The sequence below is a fragment of the Anas acuta genome, chromosome 11 (assembly GCF_963932015.1).
Source record: "Anas acuta chromosome 11, bAnaAcu1.1, whole genome shotgun sequence".
Classification (NCBI taxonomy): domain Eukaryota; kingdom Metazoa; phylum Chordata; class Aves; order Anseriformes; family Anatidae; genus Anas; species Anas acuta.
In genome coordinates this window covers 12,234,325-12,255,692 of record NC_088989.1, presented here as the reverse complement: position 1 = coordinate 12,255,692, position 21,368 = coordinate 12,234,325, and the positions used below count along the sequence as shown (strand labels likewise).

The window sequence follows — 21,368 nt, the reverse complement described above, 5'->3', positions numbered from 1 at the left end:
GAGCGTGTGGTGAAGGTGGCAGGAGCGCCGCCCTGCCTCGGCGGGGCCCAGATAAGCCGGGCCGCGGGCGGCCGCCCCGTGCAAAGTACAGGGCCACGGGGCTCGCAACGGGGCCGGGGCCTAGGGGAAGGCCTTGTGGGGCCGCTGGAGCTGGCGGCGGACGCGGCCATGCTCTTCGAGGAGTACCTGGCCCACGGTGAGCGGGGCCCGGTGGTGTGGGGGGGTTAGGATTTGGGGATGAGGAGGTCCTGGTGTGGCCCCTGGGTGGGTTTTTGGGGACGGGGAGGTGAGCGTGGCCCCGCACGGGGCTTGGGAAGCCGGGGATGGGGAGCGGTGGTGGGCACGGGGGGGACATCCCGGTGATAGGGCTGCATCCAGGGGGGCTCGGAACTGGTGCCCCCACCCCGCTGTCCCTGCTGCCCCCATCCCAGTGCTCCCAGTCCCGGCATCGCCCCCATGCGGTCTCTCCTCTATATGCCCCCCCCCCCCCCAGTCCCGGTGTCTCCCAGTGCCCTCCCCAGCCCCGCTGTGCCCTGTTCCCAGTGCATCCCGCAGCCCCAGTATGCCCCCCGCCCATCCCAGTATGCCCCCAGTCACAGGGTGCCCCTCCATCCCAGTGCCCCCAGAGCCACCATGTGGCCCATACACGTCCCAGTGCCCCCTTCCATCCCAGTGACCCCCATCCTGGCGTGTCCCCTCCATCCCAGTATGCCCCCGTCCATCCCAGTATGCCCCCCTCCATCCCAGTATACCCTCCTGCAGCCCAGTATGCTCCCCTGCAGCCCAGTATGCCTCCATCCCAGTATGTCCCCCTGAATCTCAGTGCCCGCATCCCAGTATGCTCCCCTCCATCCCAGTATGTCCCCATCCCAGTATGTCCCCTCTATCCCAGTATGCTCCCGTCCATCCCAGTATGTCACCTTCCATCCCAGTATGACTCCATCCCAGTATGTCCCCCTGCATCCCAGTGTCCGCATCCCAGTATGCCCCCCTCCATCCCAGTATAACTCCATCCCAGTATGCCTTCATCCCAGTATGTCCCCACCATCCCAGTTCCCTCCAGTCACCCCCCAGTGCCCCCACCCCATTGCCCCCATCCCAGTCCCCCCCACCCCATTGCCCCATCCCCACCCCATCCCCCCAAGCCCCGCCCCTTTCCCCCTCCCCACCAATCACACCTCCCCCTCCCCCCTTTGTCCCGCCCCCTCTCACGTCAATCACTCCCCGATCGCCCCGCCCCTCCCGGGACGGAGCCGCCACGTCGGGCGGGGGCCGGGCCGCGCCTGCGCAGTGCGGCGAGTGAGGGCGGCCGGGCCGAGCTGGCAGGAAGGGGAGGGGCGGGCAGCGGGCCGGGCACCGGGAGCGGTACCGGGGGCGCAGCGGGGGGGGCGCCATGCTGAAGAAATTCGACAAAAAGGACGAGGAATCGGGTGAGGGGGCGGCGGGGAGCGGGAGGGGACACCCCGGTGCCGTCCCGGTGCGCGGGGGTCGGGGGTTGTGGGGGGTGGGGGGGCTCCGTGAGGCGAATCCCGCCGCCCCCCCCCCCCCCCCCCCCCTCACCGCCCCCCTCACCCCTCGCAGAGGCCGCCCTGGGGCCCGCCGCCTGTCCGGAGCCTGCAGGCCGCTCCCCGGGGGTCACCGGGCACCGGGGCCGGGCGGCGGGCGCGGAGGGTAACGGAGGGGCCGTGGGGGGGGTGGGGGGGGCGGTGGGGTCACCCCTAGGGGGGTGGGGGGGGGGGCCGGTGGTGGTTGGGGGGGGGGGGGACACCCCCAGGTTTGCTCCTCGCAGCCCTCCCCCGGTTGTCCTGGGGCTGTTCCCCGCTGCTCTGCTCGCTTCTCGGTGTGAAAAATCCTGGGGGATTTTTGGGGTTGTTCCCCCCTTTGCGCCTGCCCCAGGTCTCCAGGTGCTGCCTGTGCCTCTTCCAGCTCCAGCCACTTCCTCGTAGGGTGGTGTCGTGTTGGTTGTGTTCGTACCAAAAGCTCACGGAGCTCTCTATCCCTTCCACCTTCATTCCTTGCACATTTCCTAATGCTTCTCCTTCACCACTGTGTCATTCTGAGCCCTTGTTTCTGTGCGGAATGAGGGCACTCAGCACCTGCTGCACCGTCTGCTGGGGCCTCTCTGCATCCCTTGTCATTCCTGGTCTTGCCTGGAGTGTACCATCCCTGAACTCACAGCCCTTGCCTATTTCTTGTCTATTCCACGGGATGGCTAACAGGACAGTCTGGTAGTTGAGATGAGCGTCTGCTTGCTTTGGTCCTGTTTCTCTGCCTGTCACGGACGATTTAGGTAGCTCTGGATGAGCTTCCATCGGCTCTCAGAAATGCGCTCAGAGATGTTATTGTGGGCATGTAGCTGCTGTAGGATCACTTGGTCAGTGATTATTTCTCTGCAAAGCAGTACAAATTGTTAGTCATCAATGCTGGGAGCTTTCTGGAGACTGCCTTCACTGCTTCTGTTTCTCCTCTGATCAGAAGAGTGCTTTGATGCAGCAAGCCATGAAGACCAAGGCATGGTGTGCAGTGTATTTCAAGGTGCTCAGTGCTATGAGACTTGCAGAGGTGATACTGTGCTGATGGCAGATTCAAGACTGTAGACATATTGGGCTGCTAGGAAGGTTTTTTCCAACCATTTTCTTCAAGTATCTAAGAAACTGGCACTAGAAACATTGGTTTTGTCTTCCTCTCGTTTTCTTCTCTTCCCAATGCCACCTAAGTGCCCATGCTTTGTTCAGCCACCTGCTGCACTTGCAAATCTCATTCAGAGCCAGAGGAGGGCAGTTCCTGAACCTGAAAGGAGCCAGGGTGCAGATGCATTTGCCTTTTAAATGTAAGAGTTTTGCAAAGGCTCCTGGCAGCAGCGCGTGATGCTTCAAGCACAGGTCAGACCAGAGCTTGTGCTCTCTGGATCAGGCTTGTGAAGTGGAGGGGCAGCACTGCAAGTGGCTCGGTGTTGTCCCAGGTCAGGCTGAGCATAGGTACTAATTAAAAGCTGGTCATCAATAACTGGCAGCTTTTGAGAAGCTGCAGCTCACGGGTGCTTCGGAGGAGGCGAGTTAATAGGGCCCATGCAGAATAATAGTGCTTTTCCCGCTGATTATTTCGTCCTTAATTGGTGAGTTTTTTTCATTATTTAATATAATTTATTCTATTAAGTTGGACAATGGAAGTTATTCTGTGTCCAGGCTCTCTCGTCTGCTGTCTTGTTCTCTTAATTAGTGACAAAGAATGCATTACTGGTGGATTCCTGATTGCTTTATAACAGGGGTAAAGCGCTCCTGACTCGCCAGCCTGGCAAGCGGTGTCTCCTCTTGTCTGCGGCTCTCTGAGCTTTTGTTTCTAGGCCGGCCTTAGTGATGCTCGAACTGGCACAAGATCCCAGCCCTGCAGCTGGAAATGGGTCTTTGGGGGTAGTGGGGGAGCACAGTTACTTTGCAGCCTGTCAGCCTACCTCAGCTCGTGGCTGGTGACTCCTTGGGGTGATAAATCAGAGATTGTCCTGTCTGCTCTGCCTTCCCTAATTGCTCTAAAGTCATTCCATCGATGCTGCTTAAAAGAGGGAGCGCTGATTGCTTTGTGTTCATGCAAAAACTACCCCCAAATGCTCTGCCTATTATTAAACTATAGGCATGTTTAGAAAGTTGCCTTCCTGTAGTGCTGTTCCTGTAAAGACTTTTGTTATCTTTATTTTGTAGGTGGGGGCTCCAACCCATTCCAGCACCTGGAGAAGAGTGCAGTCTTGCAAGAGGTAAACCCTTAAAAGCTCTCCTTTGCTACCCTTTCTGGGTAGAGTCTCTCCTTCTCTTGAGGACCTCACTGCAGAACTTTAGCAGGGAAGTGGGAGTTTGTTGCGTTTTTTTAGGGGGGTGTTGGTATCAGCATCCTTGTCTGTGCTTTGTTTCCAGGCACGGGTGTTTAACGAGACTCCCATAAACCCACGAAAATGTGCTCACATCCTCACCAAGATTCTGTATCTCATAAACCAGGTAAGCGGGAAAAACATGAGCTGACAAGCACTTTTGATTGTTAGGTTTTCTCTAACTAAACTTTTCTGAATGTTTCTAATGCATATCCAGTACAAAATTTCAGTAAGCACGGTTGCAGTGCTGCCAAGCTCCTGCTCACTTTCCTGTTGTCTAACTGTGGGCTATAGAGGGCAGGAATGAGGAAATACAAAGAGGCTGATACTTATGATTTATGATTCCTTGGGAGCTGTTAGCTTACAACTCTGCGGTGCCAAGGGTGGTTTTGAACCCAGTTCTTAGCCTTCAGGACTTAAAATCTGTGTGCTCTAAAGATCAGCTTTGTAAAGGCATTTACTGGTCTTGTGGGGTTTCCCTGCCCCAGGGCCTCTGCATCTTGTATGTAGTAACTGCAGCTGGCTCCGACGAGCTGTGGTGCCTATGGGGAGTATGACATAAGCTTGCCTTACATAAGCCGTGGAAATCCAACCCATTTCTCCCCTGTAACAAAGCTGTATTGTCACAAGCCATTTTTTGGTAACGTAATAAAGCGTGCTGTCATCTGGATCAACAACTAAGCCGATTTCAGCCATGGCTGGAGGATTTCTCAGGCAGTGTGTTATTCTGCTGAAATATGCTGGCAAGGGAGAGACCTTGTGGTTTCCAGCCACATCGTGCCTGTTCTTACGCATGTGAGGCTGAGCCTTGTACCTGCAGCAGGCCCGACTCTGGTTGTGGTTAACTGTGATTTCCTTCCTTCCTTCTTCCAAACATCTTCTAGGGGGAGCACCTTGGTGTCATGGAAGCCACCGAGTCCTTCTTTGCCATGACAAAGCTGTTTCAGTCCAACGATGTAAGTCTGCTTGCTGAGTTCTGCTGTCTTTATTTGTTGGGCAAGTTGTCACCGGTGTCTTTTTCAGCCTTGAGGTGTCTTTTTATGGAATCAACTTTTCCCTCCTGCCTGGATGCATTTTCCCCTACATGATCTGAGTGAGAAGAATAGGATGGAAGTTTAGAAACAGGTCAGCTTTGTAGCCCTTCCCTTGTAGCAGCTTAACTCAAGTATTCCCTCAGGAACAGAGAAGAGCCAAGGCTGAAGGGTTTAGAAGAGGAAGGGATGTTTTGTTAATGAATATGATTTTTGTACACCTTTTTTGCTTGGGCACTGTGGCTCTCTGAAAGTATCAGGTTATTGATCTTCATGACAAAGTCATGGAAGTAGAAAAACCAGATCCCTTCTGCCTGGGATCCCCTCAACTGATGTCTTCCCTCTTTCCTTGCTAGCCAACTCTTCGCAGGATGTGTTACCTGACTATCAAAGAGATGTCTTCTATTGCAGAAGACGTGATCATTGTTACTAGCAGGTCAGTCACTTTGGTTTTCCCACTCTTACATTCATGCGTCCTCCAGTAATGCCCTTCGAGCCTCTTGGAGAAAACTGTAGTCTGCAAACAATGTGAAGACAAGGAATGCTCTTGGTGAGGAAACACTCTTTTAAGTGTTTCTCCTTTAAAAGAGGCTGTTAAAATACAGACACTGAACTCTTGGTGATGTATTTGAAATGTGCTTGTGGTGCTTTTACTTGGGTGGGCAGCCGAGTTCATTGTTCAGTGTTAGTAATGCTGGCTCGGGAGTGCAGCACTGAGAGCTTCCTGTTTCCCACCAGCTTAACCAAAGACATGACCGGGAAGGACGACAATTACCGAGGCCCTGCAGTGAGAGCGCTGTGTCAAATCACCGATGTAAGTGCAGCTTCCCTTTTGGGGCTGCCCCAAGCCCTTCACCCCACCTTTCACCCTGCTTCCCATGCCTTTGCGTCTCCTCTTTCACACTCCTGACAGCTTTTCTGTACCAGCTGTTGTTCCCTTCTCCCTGCAGAGTACCATGTTGCAGGCCATCGAGCGTTACATGAAGCAGGCGATTGTTGACAAAGTGCCAAGCGTATCCAGCTCTGCTCTGGTGTCCTCACTGGTAGGTGCTGCCTCAGGGACAGTCTAACTGGGAAGAGGCATGACTGGAGATCTTGGGCGTTTCACATGGGAGCTGTCCTTTGGTAGAGGACACATGAGGGAGAAAAAGAGGAGAGGAACGAGAACTGCTTTTATGCAGTGCAATACAATTCAGTGTCAGAGTAATTTAATCCCAAAGACTTAGTGCTCCATTAGAAAACAACCCACCCTTTCCCTCTTTCTTCAGGGAGAAAAATTACCCCCAGTTTGCTGTGGCTGGCAGTGCCTCCTGGCAGCCCAGGCTGTCGGTGTGTTGGTACAGAGGATGAGAAGTCCTGCACGCACACGCTGCACAAAGCAGCAGGCAGGGTGGCTGCTGTCTGGACCAAAATGTGCAGGGGGAGAAGCTTGCCCAAGAGCTACCCACACTGCACTTATTAAAAGCAATACCGTGGCCACAAGCCTTTGGATTGCTCCAGTTAATTAAGTAGATTTGTGGCTGGGTGCATCTTTGAGAGGAGAATTAATGACCAGCTTATGAGTGCAGATGTCTCTGTGATGCTCCCAAGTGTCCTATTTAACACCAACCTGCAGATTTAGGAACTTCAAGGCTTAAAATGGGATGTGGGTGAGAATCCAGTGGCATTTCTGTGATAGTAACCTGGATAGGAAAGCTCTCCCTGACAATTGCAGAATTGTGGGGGCTGCATGATATTTGTGTAGGCACCGTGGCAAAAATGCTGGTGGTCCAACACTCATGCTAGCACACACACTCTTCTTCCTGTTAACGAAGGTGCTAAATGTACCCTGAGGAGCTTTGGTCTGCTGAGTTCTTGTTAGGAGATGAAAGCTCTGCAGGCAAGACTGGAGGGGCTTGTGTGTCTTTGTGGTACATGGCCACTCCAACTCTAACCACAGTGCAATTTCACGGCATTATTTCTAGTCCAACTGTTTCTTTTCATACAATATGAGAGTGTTTCTGCAGGATGGGGTTTAATTGTTGCTGCTCCCTCCCTTTGTGAAGTGAGGACCTGGTGCTGGCTTTGTGGGAGGTGTTTAACCTCTTGACAGCTGACATGGGCAGGTCTCTGCATCCTAGTCCTCTGCTCTATTATAAGTTGCTGCCTCCAGCGCCCTCATGGGGAAGGCTAGCTTCTTCCTAATACGAGCTGTAATTCCCAAAGCTTCCTCCATCCTTCTCTCATGGGCTGTCTGTGCCTTTGTCTCTACCCAGCACCTGCTGAAGACCAGCTACGATGTGGTGAAGCGCTGGGTGAACGAGGCTCAGGAGGCAGCTTCCAGTGACAACATCATGGTGCAGGTAGGAAACCCACCTGCTGGTGCTCAGCCAGCCATCTCCGGGCCACAGAGGGGGGTGAAGAGCCCAAGGTGGTTCGGTAACACTCTGTTTCCCTGCACAGTATCATGCTCTGGGCTTGCTCTACCATGTGCGAAAGAACGATCGCCTGGCAGTCAACAAGATGCTCAGCAAGTTCACCCGCCACGGCCTCAAGTCACCATTTGCCTACTGCATGATGATCCGAGTAGCCAGCAAGCTGCTGGAGGAGGAGGCTGGCAGGTGAGGGGGCTCTTTTGCCCTGCTGGAAGAATTTCCTCAGGTCCTGCTTCCATCTTCTCTTGCGGGCTAACTTTTCATCTGATGAGAGCGATTATTTCTGTCTTTGAAGAGCAGTGTACGACTTCTAAGTTATTGATGGCTAAAAGGTGGCAGAATAAATGCCAGGGTGCTTTCATGTTGTGGGATCGCTTCTGCAAGTCTTGTCTGTGTATGTGCTTGCCCATCTTGTTTCTCTTTCCTGCTTTGTGTATCTGTTCCTTATCGAGATAATCTTTCATTTTGTCTTCTGTAACTCTTTGGCTAGCATGTGTGCGCTGGGGCTTCCTGGTGGATAAGATCTTTGGAGCTCTGAATAAGAGTTAGGGGAGATTCCTGTTAGCCTGTAAAGCAAAGGCTGTTGTCTCAGGTGGCAGCCAAACATGCTGGAAGTACAGGGTAATTACTACTGCAAAAAATGAAGACATGGTTTGTGGCTGATTTTACCTTCCCAGAGGCAATGGGACCCATCCAATTCTGCTGCTGAACTCTTTATTTCTGTTAGCATTCTTGTTTTAATTCATTCTTGTGTTTTTTGTCCCTCAGCCGCGATAGCCCCCTGTTCGACTTCATCGAGAGCTGCCTAAGAAACAAGCATGAGATGGTGGTCTACGAAGCTGCTTCTGCCATCGTTAACCTGCCCAACTGCACTGCCAAGGAGCTGGCACCGGCTGTCTCAGGTAAATGCGGTGCTTGCAGCAGTGCTGAGGGAGTTATGGGTTGGTGTGGTGAAGCCTGCTGATTACCCTGGGTAAATTGAGGGCTGCTTCTTAAGCATGCTTCTAGCTATCTTCAGTCTCTTCACTTAATCTCATGCTTTAGGTAGGAAATGCTTCCCATCATAGGTTGTCTAAATGTCTGCCTTTGTTGGTTTCCCCACCTCGCAGTTTTGCAGCTGTTCTGCAGCTCCCCGAAGGCAGCGCTGAGATACGCAGCCGTCCGTACCCTCAACAAGGTAGGAGCTGAGTCTCTTGGGAGCTTTAATCATTTCTCACGCAGAGGGAGGTGCAGATGTTAAAAGAGAAAGGAGGTCAGATTGGGCGATGATTTTGTGTAAATAACTTCTACTCTGGGATACAGCCTTACGTGTCGTAGCTTATGTGTGGAATAAAGCATCAAGGAGCGCTTTACAGAAGGAAAAAGAGCAAAAGGGATCCTGTTCACAAATCTTTGAGAGTGTGTCACTGGTCTTGTGTGTTATTCCTGACCCTTCTGAGCTTCCTGGGGTGAAGGAGCTCCTTGTAAAAATGTAGATCAAATCTTGATGCTAACTGGACTGCTCCCTGACAGTCTTCGCTTCAGCTTTTCCCTTGACCTTAACCAGGGTTGTGTTTTTAGCTAGCTGGGCTTTTTGCATGCATACAGTGACCTTCCACTTTTCCCCTTCCTCTCCAGGTGGCTATGAAACACCCATCTGCTGTGACTGCCTGTAACCTGGACCTGGAGAACCTCGTGACAGACTCCAACCGCAGCATAGCCACCCTGGCCATCACCACGCTGCTGAAAACCGGCAGCGAGAGCAGCATTGACCGGCTCATGAAGCAGATCTCCTCTTTCATGTCGGAAATCTCCGATGAGTTCAAAGTAAGGATGTGTGTGGGAAGGTGGTACACAGGTTGCTGAAGGTTGCCTGTGGTTTTTGTCCATGTTTGCGTGTCCTCTCTGGAACCTTGAATGGAGCCCCTTCCAGCACCTGGGCTGCAGCATTTTTGCTGGGAAGAGAAAGAATCTGAGGCTATCAGCCCAAGCCAGGCCTCAGTCATACAGTACCCAGCTCCAAAGTCTGGGAAGAAGCCCTTTGAGTATTAAATCTTTCTTTCTTGCCCCCCAGTGGACATGGGCTTTTGCTAGGAGCTGACCAGCACAGTAAAAATCAATCTTCTTGATCCTTGATCAATTACATTAAAGATAAATCTTTTTGTCTAATTCCTAAGTTTATATCCTCCTGGAACTGCCGTTGTTGGATAACTAAAGGCAAAGCTGTAGCTTCCAGGCTAGGGACCAGCACCAAATTGACAAAATTCAACCTTTTTTTTTTTTTTCTGCCCAGCTTGACAGTCCTCTTTTTGACCTGCCCCTCTTTCCTTTAGGTTGTAGTAGTGCAGGCCATCAACGCGCTGTGTCAGAAGTACCCTCGCAAACATGCTGTCCTCATGAACTTTCTTTTCACTATGCTTCGGGAAGAGGTAAGTTTGCAAGTAACTGCTTTGTGCTTCTTTTTTGTACTGTCAGAGATCTAGGGAGAACTCCAAATGCGTAATAATGCAAATACAGTTCAGGATGTGTCAGACAGAAGCTTTTTATTAACAGTGAGCATATCAGGAATATACATAAACTGCAGGACTGCACGGTAGCCTCTGTGAGAGTGAAGTTTTTACTGGTAATGCTGTGCAGTAAGACTCTCTACCTGTCCTAAAAAGCTTGCAGTCTGACAGAAATGACCAGCTATGCATGACAGCGTACACATCCTGGCATGTTTTCAATGTGGTTCCCATTCTTCAATTTTTCTGGGGGTTTACAGACTCAAAGCAAACGCAGGCAACAGTAGATGTGCTGGCAGCCCTTGTGTGTTTCACATTTGAACCAGCCTTCTTTTATACTTTGACAGCAAATTCCAAGAAGTTTTGCCTTGTACCAAAAGATTATGTAACAACTTATTTATTGATGACACAGGACCGCTTTTGTTCTGTTCTCTGAGCTGTGACAGTGAAGGGATCACGAGTACCTATAACCATTCTCTGCATTCAGTCAGACAGTTGCAGAAAGACAGCTTTACAGAGGTTTGCTGAATTTCTAAATGAGCTAACACGCTTGCTCTGACGTCACCTGCCAATTACAGCCTCTTGTTTGGGAACAAACCAGAGCCCCTCTCTCTGCTCCTGCGAAAAATGGACTGTTCTACTTTCCCAGATTTTCTGTGGGTGGATGGCATCATTTCGAATGTGGTTTTGTAGTTCAAACCACTCTGTTTTACTTTTTTTTTTAAATCTAAAGTAGCTACAGAAAGATCCCCCAAATGCCTGGAACTGTGCATGTAATTGGCAGAGGATAACGTGCAGTTTAATCCCATGGTGTGTATCGAGAACGCTAGTAAATAACGTCTGAAGATAACTGAGCATTACTGGCATGTCAGGTTATAGGGTGTGCCTGGGGAGGTATTGATTGCCTGTCTTCCCACACTAATAGGGCCATTTGCTGGGTCCTGCTGTGGCAGATACGATCCTTAATATATTTCTCTTGTGATTCATCCTCAGATGTCTGGTGCTAAAGGGGAGAGGGTTGAATTTTTCTCCTCCTCCCACATGGCTGTTTTTTATGTGCTAATTCTAGCAGCAGAGAATTTTGAAGGAGACATAAACCCTTCAGGCTGATGGATTCCGTTTCCCTCTCTACGATCTGTTTTTTTCTTAACTGCAGCCATTCTGAAGGATGCTGGCAGGCGAGCTTGAATATTAGCTGGTCCTCTGGGACTAAAGAGGGTCAGAAGAGGTGGGCAGCATTACTGCCCTGCTCCTTTCAAACACAGATTAAAAGCGCTGGGTGTGAGTGACCTTTTCAAAGGGATTTTTTTCCTGCCTGGCTAATTCAGAGAGTCTAACGTGCTTTGAGGTTTCCAGCTGAGCCGTTCCCTTTGCTCCCTAGGGTGGCTTTGAGTACAAGCGAGCCATTGTGGACTGCATCATCAGCATTATTGAGGAGAACTCGGAGAGCAAAGAGACAGGCCTGTCTCACCTCTGCGAATTCATCGAGGACTGCGAATTCACCGTGCTGGCTACTCGTATCCTCCACCTCTTGGGCCAAGAAGGGCCCAAAACCAATAACCCCTCCAAATACATTCGCTTCATCTACAACAGGGTTGTCCTGGAGCATGAAGAAGTCCGGGCAGGTAAGAGGCAGACCTGGAAAATCTGTCTGGCCTGTGACAGATTGTCAAGGAAATACAGTGCGTGAACACCTCTGCTTTTGATGGTTGTGGTTTGCTCTGGTTCTGAGTGGATATTTTTACACAGCAAAGACCCTGCAGTAATATTGATGGAGGAGTTGGCAGGCAGCTGAGAAATGGAGGGGGGGATGCAGTGACTTCATGGAACTAGACAGAGGAGATTTGCCAGCACTTCGCTGTAATACATCTGCCTCTCTTGTTACAGTAATGCTTTATACTGGGGCTGGTGTCTCTGATGTGACATTTGAACACAGCCAGGAAATGGAAGAAACTTCAGCTGATTTCCTTGTTTGCTAATTCTGTTTTTACGACTTGTGCTATAGGTGCTGTAAGTGCCCTGGCCAAATTTGGAGCCCAGAATGAGGAGATGTTACCCAGCATCTTGGTGTTACTGAAAAGGTGGGTGTCACCCAATGGTATGGGGACAAACAGGTTCTTTAGGGATCCTGCTCAGAATGAGGGTGCTATGAAGCTGTAGTTATAATTAGAATTCTGTGAAATAATAAAGATTATAGTAGCCCAGGATTTTATTATCAGTGTTATCATGGGTTAGTGTTTGTTCTAGTCACCTGAACCCTCTGCAGGTCAAGTCAAATCTAAATTCTTGGCACACGAGATAATCTAGGCTTGGAATATGCTTGAAGTTGCTTAGGGTAGAGTGTCGCGTTAAAGGGGTGTAGCTGATTAACCGTTACGGGCCCGGTTGGATTCAGAGTACTGAACCAGTCGGACATTCACCAAAACTGGGGGTCCGTTCGGACATTCACCAAAAACGTAATAACCACCTGGGGGTCCGCTCAGACATTCACCAAAAACGTATTAACCACCTGGGGGTCCGTTCAGACATTCACCAACAATGCATTAACCGTCTGGGGGTCTGGTTAGATTCAGAACACTGAACTATCACGGATAACCACCCTCACCCTAGTTGCATTAATGAGAGCTATCACAATGCAATCAAGTATGGTTTATTACAGCAACAGATAATCAGGTTCTTTTGGATTGCCGGTGATAGTGACTATCTGCAAAAGCAAGCTAGTATGCATGAAATACACAGGTGTTACAGGTGTTCTAGGTGGGGGTTCTAGGTGGGGGTTCTAGGTGGGGGTTCTAGGTGGGGGTTCTAGGTGGGGGTTCTAGGTGGGGGTTCTAGGTGGGGGTTCTAGGTGGGGGTTCTAGGTGGGGGTTCTAGGTGGGGGTTCTAGGTGGGGGTTCTAGGTGGGGGTTCTAGGTGGGGGTTCTAGGTGGGGGTTCTAGGTGGGGGTTCTAGGTGCGGGTTCTAGGTGCGGGTTCTAGGTGCGGGTTCTAGGTGCGGGTTCTAGGTGCGGGTTCTAGGTGCGGGTTCTAGGTGCGGGTTCTAGGTGCGGGTTCTAGGTGCGTTACAGGTGTTATAGGTATGTTACAGGTGTTATAGGTGCGCAGCCTAGAAATAAACGCGTTAAAAGGATCAAAGACTCTATAGAGATTTATAAGCAAATATTCAGATCTCACCCAAAGGCGTCCCAATGGGGGGGGAAGAGAGGCTCAGCCCGTCGACTGATCCCAGGAGTCAGGAGGTCCTAAGGATGTTGTATGTCCTTGGGATGGTATCTCCCCTGACGATGGTATCTTCCCTAACATCCCCTCTCTCTTGGGCCAATTTATATTATTTTCTATCTTTTAGGTGGAGCTTGAGTGGCTCTAGTCAAGCATATCTTAGTTATGATTGGTGTAAAGTTTTCCCGTCTCCGTTTAAAGTAATAGGCTCCGAGAAATTCAGGGTGCATGCTCAGTGAGGGGTGGTCGCACCTTGGAGGCGGGTAGCTTTTGGGATGGAGGTGTGTTTTGGTATTATAATGATATTATAATGAGCAAAAAGTACACTAGGGTACAGCATTTGTCAAAACATGACAGGTCTTTGGCTTAGGGTGGCAAAAAGTGCTCCTTTGTGCACAAGAACAATCGAGGCCCCACCTGATTACAGAGCCTAGCTGTGGTGTCTCCACTCCACTCTACGCTCCGTGGTGTTCCTTAGGGCTAGCACACCAAGTTTCCCCAGTGCGATAGCATCTAAGGTTGGGAGCCTAGGGAATGCTCAGATAATGCAGTTATGCCCTACCCTGAAAGCCTCTTCAATGCTGTACCTTTTCCTTAAAAGTGTGAATGTTAGTTTTATTTTCCTAGTTACTTCAGGCATTTACACCACATAGAGGCATCCCTGATCACTGGAGGATCACTGGTTTTGCCATCCAGCAGCAGTTCCAGTCCAAGTCTCACTTAAACTTTCAGCTGGTTGGCTTTACAGGCAGGGTTCCAAGTGCAGTTACACTTCCTTGTTCTGTGACAGCCAGAACGAGGGTTGGCCTGGTGCCTGGGATATTATCGGCTGGTGGGGAGGGAAAAAGTTGGCCTGGCACGCAGGGTCTTCCAGGCTGGTGAGGAGAGGGAAAAGGGAAGCTGACACATGACCAGCTCACGTACAAATAATGAGCACTTTACAAAAATGGCATTGGTTATGCTAACGTTATTGCCAGGAGTCAGGAGCAAGGGGTACCGTGAGTTGCACTGAGTTGTACCTCAAAAGTTTCTCAGCGTCATAGGTGACACCCCTGTTTGCTTGAGAGAGCTTGTCAACATCCACGTGTGTCTGCTCCCTTCTATCTGGGTCTGATGAGGTGCAGCAGGTACCTGGAATCCTGTGATGGGATCACCGGCTGCATTCAGTACTGCCAAGCGTGGTGGATGGTTGCTTGTCTGATACAATTGTTAGTAGGCTACTTGTTGGCTCTGTAGCATGTTCTTTCTGGCCCTGGAAGGTGGCTTAGTCACCTGGATTTGTTCACGTGGACTCCGCAGCCTTGTGCTGAAGCAAGTTTTCTGCTTTCTTCTCAGGTGTGTGATGGATGATGACAACGAAGTGAGAGACAGGGCCACGTTCTACCTGAATGTTCTGGAGCAAAAGCAGAAAGCCCTCAATGCTGGCTACATCCTGAACGGTAATACAACAAGTCCTCAAACAAGCCTGCACTTATTTCCTGCTTTAACACTCCACAAAGAGCTGGTGTTGGCTGTGCTTCAAGTGACCTGTCCCTTCTGTCCCCAGGTTTAACAGTGTCCATCCCTGGCCTGGAGAGGGCTCTGCACCAGTACACCCTGGAGCCCTCTGAAAAACCCTTTGATCTGAAGTCTGTTCCTTTGGCGACAGCTCCTATTGTTGAGCAGAGGGCAGGTAAGGCACAGTTCCCTGAGTGCTGGCCCAAGCCCTAGGTCAGTAGTCTGCGTCGGGCTTGCTGGGAGTTGCTAAGATCCATCCTATTTAAATTTTGTGGAATTTTATCTTCTGTAAAGACTAAAGTCAGCAAATCTAGTTGCTCCCGCGTTAGTATTTCAAATCCTAGTTAGTCTAGCTGCTAATAATAGTAATAGCTGGAACTGCAGTAGCTCCGGTGGGGATTACCAAAGGTATTTAGGAAGCTAAATACAGGTCTCTAATCCATAGCAAGATGAGAAATGAGCTCCCTTCCTTTCCTTAGTCAAATCTCTCTCCAGATATTGATTTATTTTCTGGTTTAGTTACTTATTACCATTCACCTTCACATCTTGTTTGTATCTTTTTTTTTTGTTTTTCTTTGTAGAAAACGCCCCTGTTGCTGTAGTCAAACAGCCAGAGAAGGTGGCAGCAACACGGCAAGAAATATTCCAAGGTAAACTGATGCAAGGCCTCTCCTGCACACCTGTGTGAGAACCATGTAGCTACCTGCTGAGCCTGCCTAGCCCCTCTAACTTCTCCCACCTCCTCTTGGGGAGTGACACAGGCACCCAGCTGCAAGTCAGGTGTTACCCCCACAGCCCAGGGGTCGCTCGTAGTCCTATTCTGTCCAGCTTGCAGTAGATGTGGGCAAATGGCAGCCTTTAATTTTAGAAGTCCCTAGTGAATGCTTATGGATGTTTGGGGAATGCTTCCTTGCTGCAGCAGCTTCTGGCTGTTTAACTGAGGGCTTTGAAACTAGTAACCCTTTTCTGCGGGTTGGGGAAGGCAATGGTTTGTGTCCTCTGTTCCAGAGCAACTGGGGGCAATCCCAGAGTTTCGGGGACTGGGCCCGCTCTTCAAGTCTTCCCCAGAGCCTGTTGCCCTGACGGAGCTGGAGACAGAATATGTGGTTCGTTGCACCAAGCACACGTTTGTCAGCCACATGGTGTTCCAGGTGGGTAGCTACAGCATGTGGTGCCAAAAGAGGATTGGGAAATAAGCTCACGACAAGTTTAAAAAAAAAAAAAAAGCCCAAAACAAATAGTAATAATAAAAAGAATAAATACCTCAGGGTTATCTGTGTTCAAAGCATATCACTGAAATGAATCGTTAGTTTCTCATCCAGGGCAGCAGAGCCACAGAAAAAAATTAAGGGAGTGCTTGCAGTTTTGGCTCAGTAAGGCACACATGTACAGTCAAAATAACAGTCAGACAGGCACTAGGTGGGGCTGTTCTCATTGAGTAGTTGACAAGAGGAGCTGTATTCTTTCCTGAGGGTCCCAAGCATGGGCTTTGGATATGGGAGAGTGAAGCTTGCTATATCTGAAAGGCTGAAAACGTTACCAGAGAAAGTCACGTGGTGGTAGAGAGCTCCCACCCCTTGCATTTTGTCTTAGCCTTTGCAGTACAGGTGCTTGTTTCTGTGAGTCTTGGCCTTGCTTGTGCCACCCTGCTGCTGTATGTGAGGAGATGTAGGCAAGAGAGTCGTAATATTTCCTTACAGCAAAGAGTTAACCTGGGAATTATCTTCCTGGGAGGAAGGACAAAGTACATTTAGAGAGAAAGTTCCACGCTGATTGGTGAAATGAAACAAGCAGAGGCTGATACACCCCTGCCCTCACTGGATTTGTGTTCCTGCCTGGGTTGCAGAGGACAGACATTGTATAGTTTTGTGCTGGTGTGAGTGCCATTTTCTTTAATAAAATATATATATATATAATTTTGCTGGAGCACTGGAGTACCCTGAAAGTTTTTAGCTTCCCCCCTAAAGCATTTTTATTTCCAGTTCCTCTGTGACTAAACTGAAACGTGAGCCCTATGAGCATCCAGCTGACAGCCAGATTGGTTGTTGAGATAGAGGCAGGAGTTCACAAGCTGACACCGTGCTCCAGCTATGCCTCCAGTGAGCCTGCTGTTACAGCTGAGAGCTTCAAGCTGGCTTTGTTCTCCCCTCCCGTTCAGTTTGACTGCACGAACACCCTGAACGATCAGATCCTGGAGAATGTCACGGTGCAGATGGAGCCAACAGAGGGCTATGAGGTCATTGGCTACGTCCCTGCCAAAAGCCTGGTGTACAACCAGCCGGGTACCTGCTACACGCTGGTGGCACTGTCTGAAGAGGATCCGACAGCAGGTAAACAGTTTGTGCTCTGTTTTTCCTGAGATCCCCCAAACGAAGCACACCGTATTGCTTACGCCCACACACATTCTACCTTGCATCCTAGCCAGGTATTTTTAGCCTGTGTGTGGGTGCAGCCCTGAGTGATGCTGAGCATGACTTCTCCTCGCTGTTTGAGGGCTGTCAGGTCCCTTCTCCTCTCCTCTCCTCCTTGTGCTGTGGCATTGTCGAGTCGGGCTGTGGGAACTGGCAGCTGAGCATTCAGATCTGCTGAGTTATCTCCAATGCACCCTAGCACGTCCTTTAGCCTCCTGTTTTTGTGTTAGCATGTGGGGAGGCGGGTGGTTGTCTGCCTGTCTGTGAGGTGCGTTGAGCGCCCAGACACTGAGTAGAAAAAAATATTTCAGACAAATGGCCAGAACTTCAGCGATGCCTCTTTTAAACTGAACACAAACCAGGCCTTACCTGTGCTTTGTTCTTGCTGATTTGTGCTGAGGCTGCTCACTGGTGTGTGGCTGCCCTTCATCCAGCAGTGCCCGTCTTCAGAGCTGAGTTGCCGCTTCCTCTCCCAGCCGTGTGGTATTCATCATCTGCTGCGTTACGGTGCAAGGTGGTTTCGTTTCCGATGTGCATGAGCTGATCCCTAGATGAAAGGATCTTGGCCCCTTTGCAAGATGCTGGGGGGATGTGTTTAGTTAACATGCCCAACGCAACCTGAGGTTCATCAGTAATAGTACTTGATCTGAGGATTATGGTTTGGTACAGCTATCAGGAGCCTGTATTTATCAGTGTGACAAAGAAATACTTCATCTTTGAGAGAAGGAAGCTGTCAGAGTGCTCTCTGGGTCGTGTGCTAAGCCTGTGCTGCTGGCTGTGAGGAGGGAACCCAGCTGCCCCCAGCTCCCCAGCCCCGTTCTGTGGCAGAGGAGCACAGCTCTGGTGGTAACGTGAGCTTTGCCTTTGCCTCCCACATCTCCAGTGGCCTGTACGTTCAGCTGCATGATGAAGTTCACTGTCAAGGACTGCGATCCCAACACGGGCGAGGCGGATGAAGAGGGTTACGAGGATGAATATGTGGTAAGGAGCTGGGCATGTGCCCGGTCACAGAAACTGCAGTTGTTTTGAGGGACTTTGTGATCTGTGCCCACTAACATGCCATGCAAGCGGTGATGTAACTGGCACTGCTGTGGACAGAAGCACAAGATGAGGAGGGTCTTGCTGCCTCTGGTTTCTGTCCCAAGGAGCGAGATGTGGGCTTGGAGATCTTGTCTGTCTCAGCTGGGCTGCTGGCCGTCTCTTGCTCTCTGCAGGTTGCTCTCTGTGGTTGCACTGTTAATTGCCCAGTGGCTTGCCTGATGCAGAGAGACTTCCAGCTGTGCCCTTCCTCTGGGGAAGGTTGGGCTTTTCTCTCCCCAGCACTGAGACCGATGAAAGCACTGATGCTGTGTAAACACCTCTGTTGGCTGTTTTACCACACAGGAAGAAGCTCAGCTTATGCTTGATCAGAAACTGGGACTGCCTCTCAGAGGGTGGTGCTCGCCCTCCAGAGACAAAGCGATGTTGTGAGACAACCTCAGCCTGTCCTGGTAGCTCCAGAAGCTGTTTTCTATGCGTTGCCTGTCACTGCTGCGAAGCTGATTAGAGGCACTGCTGTGCAGTGAATCACTGAGGACACGGCGTCCTCCCAGGAGTGGGGAGGGTTTTTTCCAAAGGAACACACAAGGGTGACCCCTCTGCCTGCCTCCCACCAGTCACCAGGGCGTTTAAGTGATATTTAAGCAAACTCTTCCATCTGTTTCAACTATACTCAGCAGCAATTGCTGAAATGAATGCGGGCTGGTGTCTGGCTGGTTCTGGCACTGCCTGCTCCTAGATATATGCTCGGGAGGGACAAACCCTGTTGTGCCTCACATAGGCATCACAGCAGCAGTTCAGCTAACCTGGCACGTGGTGTTGGGTGATAGCAAGCACCCGACAGCATCTCACCAGCTACAAAACAACGGGCTAGAAAGGCAAAATACAAGCTTAAGGGCAAATGGTACATCTGAGGGAGCACCAGCAACAGTTCCTTAATTTTGTTTTGTCCTCTGTTTTGGATGTTTGCCCAGTGCTTTGCTCCTTGTCAGGCTGAGGGCTGTGCTCAGAATGGAAACCTGCTCTGTGAACCCTGGCATGGCATGACGTGGCTCTCCTGGGCCAAGCAGTTTCTCAACCAACTGTTTGCTTGAGCAAACTCGAAGGGGCAGGGCTTGCTGTGACATTCTCATGGGCAGAAGTGGAGGCTGCCTCCTACATTCACCAGATCTCACAGAATCCAGTCTAAAACTCTCTAGAGAGAGCAGGGTGAGTAACAAGCGTGTTTCACTTGAGCCTCTTCTTATCATCAGCTTGAAGACCTCGAGGTAACAGTGGCTGATCACATCCAGCGAGTTCTGAAGCCAAACTTTGGAGCAGCGTGGGATGAAGTGGGTGATGAGTTTGAAAAGGAGGAAACCTTTACTCTATCTGCTATTAAAACCCTTGAAGGTAAGGTGTTGCCTGAACCCAGCAGGGCTCTTAACATCTCTCCTTCCAGCAGGCAAAGACTGGAGATGCAGTCTGGTTCCTGTTACATCTCTCACAGAAAGGCAAATAGGGCAAAACCCTTCACAAGTGATTCCACCACAGCTGTTAAGTGTGGGCCTGCAGTTAGTGTGATAACAAGATAGTTCAGGCTTCAACAAACAAGAGAGAGACCAGGCTGGACTGTGGGAGGCAAGAGAACACTTGCACTCTGCCCTCCCAAACAGCTGACAGTTAACCTGTGAGCTCCCACTTTCCCTCTGTGAAAGGAAGAGCTGCTCTGACCTCGGGAATCAGAAAAAAAATAAACGCAAAAAGCAGAAGATACAAGGTTGGCAGGCAGACTTATGGTATAAACCCTCTTCTTTCACCATTTATTAAAGATTTATTGTTCCTGAGAAACCCTTAACAACATGGTCTTTCTGATGACTTAGAAAGGTGTCCTTTGTCTGCAGCCATGTCCTGTTCCCTTGCACAGCACCTTGGGCTTGAAGTACCCTCCCTGAGGCCTTTTCAGATTCCTCCTAAAGACCTGTAATGCCTGTGAGGTGTTGCCTCCCTTCTGCGTCCATCTCCAGAGAAGCGAGCTTGCTGTCAGGGCTGTGCAGTAAGCGTGCAGCCAGCTGCACTCCATTTCCTGACTCATTCATTCTCTCGTTTCGGTTGCACTGGTGCCTTTGCTGCATCAGATAACAGAACTGCCGTGTGGTGGTGGCTTTTTGTTGTTGTTTTTGCTCGTGTGGGTTGCTTTTGCCTTCCTGGTAGCCTCTTAAAGCACAACCCTGGCCAATGCCTCAGGGCAAGGAACATGAGTTTCAACATGCAATCAGGGCTTTTATCACCTTTTGATGCTCTCTTTGTGTCCTTGTCAAGACACCCATGACATGGAGTCTGTTCTACTTACTTTTTTTTAACAGAGGCAGTTAGTAATATCGTGAAGTTCCTGGGGATGCAGCCCTGCGAACGATCGGATAAAGTGCCAGATAACAAGAACTCCCACACGTTGTACCTGGCAGGTGAGCTGTGGGCTGAGGTCTCTGCTCAAGCAGCAGCCCTGGGAGGTCGCACAGAACCGATTGAAAATCGGAGCAGGAATTCATGATGGAACCTGTTGTGCTCAGGGCAGGGTTTGGAGGCTTGTCCCTGCTGTGGTTTCTGTCCCTGCAAGTGCAGGGCAACTGATACTGGAATCGGGAGGGTGTTAGGGTGGGGGGGTGTTGGGATCAGGCTCAGCTGGGTGGAAATTGCTGTCCTGGTGACCTGGTGTTCTGGTTTGGAGTGAGGCTGAAGGGAAAAGTACACTACCCTTGTTTTTGTTATTGACGCTGCAAAGTCAATATGTGCAGGAGGTTGGAGGTGAGTGACTGGTAGTTGCTGGAGGAGTGCCTCTCTCCTCTCAGCTAGAGTTTATTTTAAAGTTTCATGAGGTTTGATAGGGCAGAGTCCCAGGTACAGTGTAGTGAATGAGAAATGTGCCACTCGAGGTCTCTTCTGGTCCCCCGGGGAGTTACTGGACCACATCCACCAAGCATCAGCCTTCATTTGGGGCTTTTGGTGTGCTGGGGAGCACAGTCTGCAGACTACTCACTCCTTCCTTCTGCCTTCCAGGTGTGTTCCGGGGTGGCCATGACCTCCTGGTACGCTCTCGGCTCGTCCTGACCGACACGGTGACGATGCAGGTCACTGCCCGCAGTGGAGAGGAGCTCCCTGTGGATGTGATCATGGCTTCTGTGGGATAACTGCCTCCTGCTCCACTGCCTCCCAGCCTCCAGCAGGGCCATGCTTCCTCCTCTCTGCCAGCGGAATAGGGGTCGTGTTCACTACAGCAGCTTTTGTGTCCCATTAATTACACCTAGGAACTGGATGTAGGGTTCTGTCTATTAAAGATAATGCTGTTTTTAAGGTCTGGTTTTGTTTTTATTAAGCACTTTAAAATAAAATAATATTAAAGCAGGCTTTTTTTTTAAGGTCTGCTTTGTCCCTGCTCTG

General features: G+C 50.4%; 1 protein-coding gene across 3 annotated transcripts; it reads left to right on the top strand.

The window, feature by feature from the left end:
• Positions 1 to 70: 70 nt before the first annotated feature.
• On the top strand, positions 71 to 21,281 carry COPG1 (COPI coat complex subunit gamma 1). 3 transcript variants are annotated; one of them, XM_068694358.1, is made up of 25 exons: positions 129 to 196; positions 1,582 to 1,671; positions 3,696 to 3,748; positions 3,906 to 3,986; positions 4,744 to 4,815; positions 5,247 to 5,326; positions 5,629 to 5,704; positions 5,841 to 5,933; positions 7,146 to 7,232; positions 7,333 to 7,490; positions 8,073 to 8,206; positions 8,414 to 8,481; positions 8,922 to 9,110; positions 9,617 to 9,712; positions 11,169 to 11,412; positions 11,793 to 11,868; positions 14,341 to 14,444; positions 14,552 to 14,677; positions 15,084 to 15,152; positions 15,511 to 15,653; positions 16,661 to 16,832; positions 17,797 to 17,894; positions 19,205 to 19,343; positions 20,297 to 20,395; positions 20,988 to 21,281. In XM_068694358.1, the coding sequence occupies exons 1-25, from the start codon at positions 169 to 171 to the stop codon at positions 21,116 to 21,118; spliced, it is 2,706 nt and encodes a 901-aa protein (XP_068550459.1). In that variant the 5' UTR covers positions 129 to 168; the 3' UTR covers positions 21,119 to 21,281. The 3 variants fall into 3 exon arrangements, with proteins under 3 accessions (XP_068550461.1, XP_068550459.1, XP_068550460.1); XM_068694360.1 differs by lacking the exon at positions 1,582 to 1,671 and having other exon boundaries at positions 71 to 196; XM_068694359.1 differs by lacking the exons at positions 129 to 196; positions 1,582 to 1,671 and adding an exon at positions 1,297 to 1,430.
• Positions 21,282 to 21,368: the final 87 nt, after the last annotated feature.